This window comes from Sitophilus oryzae, unplaced genomic scaffold (genome assembly GCF_002938485.1).
Source record: "Sitophilus oryzae breed Bouriz unplaced genomic scaffold, Soryzae_2.0 scaffold_1054_pilon_pilon, whole genome shotgun sequence".
Lineage (NCBI taxonomy): Eukaryota > Metazoa > Arthropoda > Insecta > Coleoptera > Curculionidae > Sitophilus > Sitophilus oryzae.
This window is the reverse complement of record NW_022145676.1, coordinates 1,862-12,958: the sequence shown is the minus strand read 5'-3', so window position 1 is coordinate 12,958 and position 11,097 is coordinate 1,862. Positions and strand designations below refer to the sequence as shown.

At 36.4% G+C, this 11,097-nt stretch overlaps 1 protein-coding gene across 1 annotated transcript; it reads right to left on the bottom strand.

Moving 5' to 3' along the window:
* Positions 1-335: 335 nt before the first annotated feature.
* LOC115875278 (disks large homolog 5-like) lies at positions 336-10,824 on the bottom strand. Its single transcript, XM_030890702.1, is given in 14 exon segments — positions 336-530; positions 532-777; positions 1,078-1,304; positions 1,376-1,648; positions 1,770-1,962; positions 3,955-4,190; positions 4,246-4,459; positions 6,215-6,480; positions 6,537-6,875; positions 7,010-7,337; positions 7,400-7,677; positions 10,078-10,350; positions 10,413-10,557; positions 10,609-10,824. Coding segments are annotated over 14 exon segments (3,429 nt in total).
* Between the last annotated feature and the right edge of the window lie 273 nt (positions 10,825-11,097).

The following is an 11,097-nucleotide window of genomic DNA, read 5'->3' as shown; positions in this document are numbered from 1 at the left end:
TCCCGGGACGCCGCTGGGCATAATAACCTTAATCTAATTCGGGTTAAATTTTAGCCTCTTCCTACAATCAATACATCTGCGCAAAATCAAGAAAACCAGTTAAAGATTAAGATATTTACGAAAAACGATTTATTTCTTAAAAGTTTGCATCCTGTATATTGAAAAGAAAGCATTGGTTCGATTACCCCCTAAAGTTTGGCTACACATTGATTATAACGCCCCATATTTAAAATATATTAAACCTGCTTCTACCCTTTCAAAAGTGAAAAAGTAAATTTTGGACACTTGTTCATTTGAACTACTTTCTTTATGACGATGTGTATATTAAGCTGAAATTATAGATAATGAAGGAAATATAGATATTCATACCGGTCTAGTTGGGCTTGAGTGCATCTCCTATTTAGTGGCTCTTGGAATTTTTCCGGGAAATCACTGACTAATTTATCAGCAACGCATTCAGCTAACGGTCCCAGGACTAAAACCGGTCGAAATTCTGGAAACTGCAGCCTTTCGACGCGCTGGTACGACATCTGGGATAGATTCGGAGAGAACCTGAATTAACAAATAAATATTCAATATATTTCAAATTCTATCTAAAAAATAATATTTAGATGCCAGTTCTCTGGAGTCCCTTGAGCTGGAAGAGCCTAATCCAGAGGAGCCACTGCCTCCTCTTTGGTGCTTTTTTCGTCGGAAGAAGCTCCTTCGAGCCGTGGTGGCGGTACGACCTTCCAGAGCGTCTCCGGCTCCTCTGCGCAGTAACATTTCCTCTTCAACCTATAATAATATCAGACTAGACTTTAGTCGAAATGGTTGTTTTAAAACCGCTTTGTGAAAATGTGAAGTGTACAAGATGCCGAAGCAGCTTAGCAGCCGTTGCAAAAAACCTTCCATCGCAACCTCATTAGAATATTTCGAACGGGAAAGCGGTAGTAATGGCCCTTTATGTCCCTTAAGTGCTGTTAAGGACGTGAGTTTTGTTCATGTAATTAATAACTTAGTCAAGTTTAATCACATGACTAACAGTTTTTTTTGGTATGATATTTATGTTTAGGCTTAAGACAATTTTATGCAAACCTTGTATTTGCTGGGTATGACGCCACATTGCTGTCTGTGCCCCTCGCCATCAAGCTTCCATGCACGCCACTGTCCAGGAACGCCATTGAACATAGTGTTGTCCACGTAGAGCACGTCGTCCTTACAAAAGGACAGCTGAGGAGGTTCAGTGACGTCATTACCGCCTCTGTCAAAACAGCATCGAACGTAGAGACTGTCACCAGGTTTATCCTTGATTTCGTTGTATTCCTGTAACATCCCCTCAAAACATTTTACACAATATACATCTAAAATAATGATCGTATGATATTTTTCTTACTTTCGATTCTGTAATGTGCCAGAACTGTCACTTTATCGGCTGGTTTAGCCAGTTCATACGCTGCTTCCTCTGCCGTAGCCGATCTGAGGTCGCTACCGTTGTATTCCAAGATCTGATCTCCTGTTCTGAGACCAGCGTGATAGGCCAAGGAGTCAGGTTGGACTGAGTGGATGAATATACCAGCTGCGTTGCCTCCCACCAAAGAAATTCTAAATGTTGACGTTTTCTAACGTTTCTAATGCAGGAGATACCTGGGTTCCCTCCACTGTTCCTCTGGAAACCACATCGTAACAACTTTTAAAGTCTTGTTTACAGATGGCAAACATATTTTAAATTGTACAATTCATTGGCAAAAAGCTTTATATACAGGGCGTGCAAATAATTTACCTGGGGCTTCCTATGTTCGATACTCCGGCCTGTCTTTGCATCACAATCAACGAAGAAGGCTTGTTTTGCAGGGAGGAACTTTTTCTCACTTCTTTGGGCGAATTACAGGGCGTGGCATCACCCTCACCCTCCTCGTCGTCTTCATCTTCGTCGTCTTCGTTCGAAGAAGTACCAGAGAGAGATTCGGTACCACCACCCACCTAAATACACATATAATAAATAGTTTTTGCCAATATGTAATAGTTCAAGAGCTAGCAACGTCGAAAACAAGAATTTTAAGACGTCTGGCTCTTTCATATATCTTTACTATGCTCTCTGAACAGCATAAAAAGCCCGTCTGGCTGCCGATACCGTTGCTTTACTACCGCGCATCGAAAGAAGATGCTATATTTTTTATTAATTTAGTCCTATAAATTCTAGTATTGAATATATTTTTTTTCTTTGTTCCCTGACCCGGATTCGAACTCTGAATCATCGGTTCGTGGTCGGAAACTCTACGCACTGCGCTATGGAGATGTTCGATTAATATTCAATACTAGAATTTAAAAGACTAATAAAATATAGGATCTTCTTTCAATGCGCAGTAGAGGACGCAACGTTTACCGGCAGCCAGACGGGTCGCATGCTGTTCTAGAGCAAGGACTGTATATATTCTAAAGGACTGTCCGATCGCGTCAAATCGCCGCTGTCGTAGTCGCCGTGAATGCTACGTCACGCGCTGACCAGCCCTCCACAGTGCGGCGGATGGTTATTCTAGCGGGACAAAATCTCAAGAGCAATGTTTGGGACTTAAAATGGTGGAACGTAGCAAATGGTCTAATATATAGCAACTATATGGTTAAATTCATTTATTTATTAACAACTTAATTTATTAACAAGATATTACAAGATAATAAAACTATGATATTATCTGTACATAATACACAAAAACCGTTTTGTAAACTGTTACCAAATACATAAAATTATGAAACTAAAACTCTTTTTGTTGTGCTTTAATTAATTTGTAAATCTGTGACACCCTCTATAATTTATTTTAAAAAACATATTTTATTTTGAAATAATAAATAAGATAGATATTTTAATTTTAATTTTACTGGTAATTGTAAATTCATAAATAGTAAGTATCTAAGACAATTCTTTAAACTCAGTGCCTTTTGATGAAGTTGTTTTGTTTTTATACCATCTGATTGAAAATGAATCTTTTTGGCATTCACCTGTTAAGCATGAACTCCCTGTGACTGTGACTACCTGTGCTGGTAACTATTGGTAACTCAAAAGATCTACATCATTCAATATATCGATATTTTGAAAAAAGTGAAAATTTGATATCTGTAGAACAAAGGCACAAAGGATTTTAACAAATAATATACGCACAGTAGAAAAGTACATACCTTTTGCAATCTTCAACATATAATTTGGCTTTAATATATTCTTTAGAAAAAAAAAAAAATATTTTGTTTTCGTATGATTCTGCCTTGCTGAGCAGAAAACGATCAAATTTAGTTGATAAAATGTATCGAAATACAAAGAATATTCATGCATTTTTATATCTTTTGGAATGTCTACTATTTCTTCTTATCAGTCCACATTTTTGGCTTATTTCTAACCAAACGCTTTTGTCCTGCTAAATTTATTTTCCAACGCACTGTGCGCTCGTCCGTCAAATGCAAAAATAATCACTGTTTAAAATCTTTAGCGCCAACTTCAACTCGGTCAGTAGATGAGACGTAAAAAACTGGCAGTGCAGGAAGATAGGAATCGAACTATCCTTATCTCTATATCCTTTGTTCTAGAGAGCATAGTAAAAGATATATCAAAGAGCCAGACGGCTTAAAATACTTGTTTTTCCGACGCTGCTAGCTCGCAATATAATAATAAGTAAAATAAGCTATAAAACAAATAAATCAATTAATTACAAATATTAGTTTCTATTTTAAGAAAAAAAATCTTTAAAATGATATAATAAATATATTGTTTTTTTTTTTTATATATATATATTACAATCTGGCAGCGTTGTCGCCATCGTTGTCACTCAAAGTTGATGACGCATCGGAAATTGTTTTGCGATCGTCGTATCTGTTTGGTATATGTTTAAAAATAGCCTGTACTTGGCATATCTGTCAAATTTAATATTAATAATAAAAAAAAAAAAAATTGGTTGAATTAAAAAAACTATTTTTAAGTTATTTTACCTCGTGGTATTTATCAGGACTGTACTGGACCAGCATAGTAATGGAATTTCCGCACTGTCTCAGTACGTTCGCTGCCAAATTGTAGGTGGCGTTGCGCATGTTGATTCCGCACACTTCCAACAGCTGGTCGCCGATCTGTAGCCCCACCCTACTAGCCAGACTACCCTCGGTAACAGTCGACACGAAAATACCGCCGGTATCAGCGATTTGGATGCCCAAAGGTTCGTTGGATTTATCTGATGAAGAAGAAACATTAATATTTTATAAAACACCCTGTATATTCGAATTTACCTATGTGGACTCTCCGTAGCTCGCCAGGCAGAGGTTTGTGTCCCCACGGACAGTAGTCTTTGGGCCCGTTCACTTGGGAGGAGTGGTCCCCGGGACTACTGAGGACCTCCACGTGAAAAATCGGCATGGGACTACCCCTTTCCGAGCTTCCTCTTTCTATACTTCCGGTACTCACCTTGGAAGTAACACTAGGGTTGGAAGGTACGCGAAATCTCTGTTCACAGGCGTAAAGACGTATTTAGACATTTTTATTACAAATAAAAGAAAAATATTGTTACATTACAGTTATATTTTATATTAGTTCAGTATTAGCATGATCCTCGTGATGATAAAGACATGTTGCAACGCTGTATACGTCACGAAATTAGTCAAGTTTATTGTATAGCTGATATATTGTGTTTATGTTAATATTAGTATTTAAGGATCATTTTTTCAAGACATAGAGATAAAAGAACACAAAGAAAATCGATCAAAAAAAAGTATCCACATTAATAGGAAATACATTAGAGCATTAGATAGAAATATTTTTTCTCAATATAAAAATAAATTACAACCTTCTGTTGGCCAACTGTAGAGAACCAAAGTCTAGAGTTTGACCTCGCTAAAATAATCATCAACTGTTATTCCCAGCCGTCCTTGACGCCGTTTTTTTCGATAGTATGGTACATTAAAACACCACAAAGATAGAAACAATTACCAGAAAATAAAGTATTACTATAAATCTAGATTAGTATGAATGTATGTATATACTACCTTATAAAATAAGTAAACCACAACCTCCGTAAAGATAAAGGCCTGATACAACGATGTATGACGTCACGAAAGCAGGCGGATTAATGCATAGTTTGTATATGTTTATTTCAGCATTATTAGTATTTAAGAATAATTTTCCACGACATAAAGATGAAAGAACTCGTGAACTAGAGCTGAATAGCACAAAAATTTCAATAAAAGATCAATTTTAACCCAAAATCCATTGGATAAATCCACATAAACACTAGATGGATAGAATAGATACCTACCAGAAAATAAAGTATCACCATAAATTTAGCTATACAGGGTGGTTTGAACTGTATTCAGGAAACTTTGGTAGCATATTCTGCAGTTAAAAATAAGTAAGCAAGTTTGTATAAATGTATGTCCTAAAATACTTAGTTTCGGAGATACAGGGTGTAGATATTTCATTTTTAATCCGATTTTTTCCAAATAATTACTGAAGTAATGTGAATATTTGGATGAAAATTAGTGTCTGGAAGTTTTTTGACATGATAATTTCGATTTTGATGTCGATATGACTCCTACTTGTAGAGGGCGACACCGGTTATTGACTATTTCCGTTCTAAATATCTTGAGAACGGTTCCTCGTAGCGATTTTTACCAAGAGACATTTTTCACGTAAAAAATCACGAAAATGTATATTTTTTCACTCAGTAGTTTTATACAGGTACTGACGAAAAGTTATTACTCTTCAAAACAGTTAAAACAGATGTAGGTGGCGCCCCCTACAAATAGGGGTCATATTGACATCAAAATCAAATTTCTCATGTCAAAAAACTTCCAGACACCAATTTTCATCCAAATATTGACGTTACTTCAGAAATTATTTGGAAAAATCCAAATAAAAATGAAACTTCTACAACCTGTATCTGTAATCTGAAACCAAGCATTTTAAGACATAACATTTATACGAACTTTTTTACTTATTTTTAACTAACCGAAGTATCCGGAAAACAGTTCTGACCACCCTGTATATGAATGTAGATGCCTTGGAAAATAAGTAAGCCACAACCCACATGAGGATAAAGGCCTGATACAATGACGCATGACGTCACGAAAGTAGATCAATTGAAGAAATGCTTTGTTAGATGAATATTAGTATTTATGGTTTTTTTTTCGTAAAAAATATGAAAAAACTCATAAACACCTGATCGTGTACTTATTGCTCTAAGATTTAAACCCATGTAAGTTACCTCTTTCTCGGAAATGTACCCCCTGTCTCAAGCAGATCGGGCGGTCTTCTGCTACCGGTATCCACCGAAGGACTGTGATTGTGTTGGTACGGTTCAAAGCTGAAACTCTCCCTAGAATGATTGATATGGGGATGAGGATGAGGATGGTAGGGGTAATGAACCCTATTCGGTACAAACAACTGACTGGGACCCCTCGAATGAGTTGGACCGAGATCGGTGCTTATCAGACTGTCCCTTTCAGAGTCTGAACCATATTTTGCTATCCCTAGAAAAAAGAACCTTAGACCATAAAACTTCTAGACACTTTAAGATTCTTCTTACCTAAACGACTGTTCTTCTTGTAATACGGCAAGGTTTCTTTCTCGTACAGCCTTTGCACGGGCATGTCCAGACTGTTGCCCGAGTTCATGTTAGCGCTGTGCCTGTTGGACGATCCGTTACCGCATTTGACAATTTCGAAGCTGTCAGTGGCCATGCCGAAATGGTGGCTCGTGTCCACGCTTTTGTAAACCGAATGCCGGTTGGACGTTGACGAATTTTGTGGCGCTAAAGACAGCGGCATTGGCGTGGAATTGCGATAGTAATCGGGTGTTTCTTTTGGTTGCGCGAGCAAACTTAAAGGAGGTCGTTCTTTGGTACGTGTCACTACGGTACCCCCACCTAGAATATTGATTTTATGCAAAGTACATAGATATGGAAAGATACTGTGTCGGAAGTTGAATTGCAGAGATATTATTATGAGTCTTAGAGAGAGAGAGGCTCTCTATATATTTCTATTTCGATTTTTCTCTTACCTGGAGTTAGTACAGCTGTAGCTCTAGCCTTAGGCCAAGTTCCTCCATTATTTTTCTCCTCCTTTGGCTGTGACAGGTGTCTTTTTGCCCCTCCCGAAGACCTTTTTATTGTATTATGATGGTAACTCTCCAAGACAGAGTCCAACTCGGCTATAGCCTGTTCGTGACCGAAGTCTATAGGATTCGGCGAGCTATTTCTGTATTTTTTATCCTCCTTTGAGTGTCTCCACGGTACCCTCATGAGTTCGAATTTCTCTTTGAGCCACGCACTGCTGTTCTTCTCTTGGTTGTTGTACTTGTAGTCGCCTTGACTCAACCAATCCTCAGTCTATAATATTTTTTTTAGCATTTTTAGAATTTTAAAACAAAGTCAATTGATGGTTACTTTACCTGTGAGCTTCTGTTCTCTTTTTTGTTCCTCCTCACTGGCGTAAAAACATTCGGACACTCCGGATAGCTCATCTTCAGGGTGGTGATGTTGATGACGTCAGAGCTTTCGTCGTTGAGCACCTGCATGGCTTCTCTGACGTTTTCGATGTCGTCCATGGACTTGTCGTTGATTCTGAGCACTCTATCGCCTACGGTCAGGCTTTTGTCGGTCGCGGCCAAGCTGCCTTCGCTGATGCGGTTGATGTAGACGCCCATTTTCAGTGACAGACCGTGACAGCCTGTAATAAGAGCCACATTTGTTAAGCCTGTCATGACAATGACAGTTCTGCCATTTTAATTCACAGGTACACTGTATTTTGTGTCATTTTTTGGATCCAATCTTTCGAAATCCTCTATAACTTGTGGCAGAGACTTTAACAATAACTAATTCTTATGTAAATGAGATAGGTATTCTATTAGAGACACTTGGTGTATTGTAAGAATATGTATCTATTAATATAATTTTCTATCTATATGCAATAAAAAAACATCTTAAAACATACTTTTCCCGTCCTGTTGTGACGTCACAATACGACATTATGTTGGCTACCGCATACAATGAAAATTGCGTTGTCTAGGTGAGAGATGATCTAATGTTATATTTTTGAAATTTCATGACCTGCAATGACGTCATAATACGATTTACGCTGGTTATAGGATATTGACAAAATTAAATGTCGGTTTGATTATGTAATGACTTATTTTTTAATATTACCTGTCCTGAAATGACATCATAGTTCGTTCAATTGATGTTGGTTACAGGATATTAACAAAATTAAGTGTCTAGGTGTGTTACATGATCAAAGATCGGGTTTTTAAAATTTTACCTACTGCAAGACCGTGTCGACATTTATTTTGTAAAAATATTCTCTTTATATGCAATAAAAACAACTTTTCTTACCCTTTCAACTATGTTTTATAATTTTCTATCTATATTCAATAAAAAAAAAACATCTTAAAAACACAGTTTCCTGCTCTGTCGTGACGTCACAATACGACATTATGTTGGCTACAGGATACAACTAATATTACGTTGTCTAGATAAGAGATGATCTAATGTTACATTTTTGAAATTTCATGCCCTGCAATGACATCATAATTCGATTTACGTTGGTTATAAGATAATGACAAAATTAAACGTCTAGGTTTGACTATAGAATACAATGAAACTTGCGTTGTCTAGGTAACAGATGATGTAATGATTTATTTTTTAATATTACCTACCCTGAAATGACGTCATAGTTCGTTCAATTTATGTTGATTACAGAATATTAACAAAATAAAGTGTCTAGGTGTATTACATGATCAAAGATCGGGTTTTATTTTGTATGTATTCTCTTTATATGCAATAAAAACAACTTTCCTTACCATTTCGTCTATGTTTTATAATTTTATATCTATATTCAATATATAAAAAAACAACTTAAAAACACAGTTTTCCTGCCCTGTTGTGACGCCACAATACGACATTATGTTGGCTACAGGATACAACTAATATTACGTTGTCTAGATAAGAGATGATCTAATGTTACATTTTTGAAATTGCATGCCCTGCAATGACATCATAATTCGATTTACGTTGGTTATAGGATAATGACAAAATTAAATGTCTAGGTTTGACTATAGAATACAATGAAACTTGCGTTGTCTAGGTAACAGATGATGTAATGATTTATTTTTTAATATTACCTACCCTGAAATGATGTCATAGGATACAATGAAAATTGCGTTGTCTAGGTAAAAGATGATCTAATGTTATATTTTTGAGATTGCATGCTCTGCAATGACATCATAATGCGATTTGCGTTGGTTATAGGATATTGACAAATTTAAATGTCTAGGTTTGACTACAGAATACAATGAAACTTGCGTTGTCTAGGTAATAGATGATGTAATGATTTATTTATTAATATTACCTGCCCTGAAATGATGTCGTAGTTTGTTCAATTTATGTTGATTACAGAATATTAACAAAATAAAGTGTCTAGGTGTATTACATGATCAAAGATCGGGTTTTATTTTGTACATACGTATTCTGTTTATATGCAAATAAAAACAACTTTTCTTATTCTTTCATCTATGTTTTATAATTTTCTATCTATATTCAATAAAAACATCGTAAAAACACACTTTTCCTGCCCTGTTGTGACGTCACAATACGACATTATGTTGGCTACAGGATAAAATGATGAAAACTGCGTTGTCTAGGTAAGAGATGATGATTTACCTGCCCTGAAATGACGGCATAGTTGGAGTTATGTTGGTTACAGGATTTTTCGATAAAATTAAGTGTCTAGGTGTATTGCATGATCAAACTTCTCGGTTTTTGAATTTTACCTGCTACAAGACCGTGTTCGCATACTTGTTACATTTGGAAAATTTTATTTAAAAATAATTTAAGCGCAATAAAAACATAGTTTTCTTGCTCTGTTATGCCGTTATAATAGGACATGTTGGCTACAGAATACATTAAAAATTGCATCGTCTAGGTAATAGATGATCTAATGTTCTTTTTAATCTCTTTACCTACCCTGAAATGACGTCATATTTCGTTCGATTTATGTTGGTTACAGGATATTAACAAAATTATCTCTCTAGATGTTTTATATGATCAAAGGTCTCATTTTTTTGTATTTTACCTGGTGCAAGACGAGCGGTATGAATCCATTTGGTGACCTGTTCCCCAGTGGCACCTATTTCGTTTCTCGCGCACCTTGTTCTGCGCACAAGAACATGCGCGGCCGGCATACTGGATCTGATGGCTTCCGTGACCATTCTCAAGGACACCTGGCTGCAATCCACGTCATTCACCCTCAGGATTTTGTCGTGGGGGAAGAATTTACCGATCGCTGAAGAACCGGGAGCCACGGAAGCTACGTATACGGAGCCATCGCCAGGAAACTCTTTACCACCTGGAAATTTTTAAATTTCCAAAATTAAACAAATGTAAAAAATGCTTTAATGAGACGCTTACCCGCAAATTCTAATGCTTCTTCGTCCGAACTGGTCAAATCAAGCTGAATCACTTCAGTATGACCGCAAGCGTGTTGCTCTTCTATGTTCGATTGCGACAATCTACCTTCTCTTTCGATTTGAGCTTCCAATGCTTCCCTTAAAGCCTATAGAGAAAAAATTAAAACAAAAAAACATAATTTTAAATCAAAACTTACTTTGTTTTCTTTGAGAAGTTCGTTTCTTTGTTTCTTGATGGCGTCAGATTCTCTGAGAGATTCGGCAAGTTCGGAAACAGCTCTGTCCCGTTCTTTTCTCATGTTATCGCACAGAGTTCTGATGCTTTCTCTTTCTAAAACGATCTTGTCTCGTTCGGAGAACGCCCAATCGCGTCTGCCTTTCGATACTTCAGCTTCTTGAACCTTTTTGATCATAATTAAACACCGATTAGTTATAATTTAGACAAGTACTTCAAATTAATAATAAACTCGCCGGTACAAAATTCCGCCACCCTAAAATTTTGACTAAGTTTGATGTTTAATAACTTTTGAATATGTAATCCGAATTTTATGATTATGGTATTAGTTCGTAGATAAATTTTGATTATTTTTTATTATTTTAATGGCTTATATATTTCGGTTAGGTGGGTTTATACCGGGGTAAATCAAAATTGCGTTTTTTGGAATAAATTCAAAACACCCTGTAGA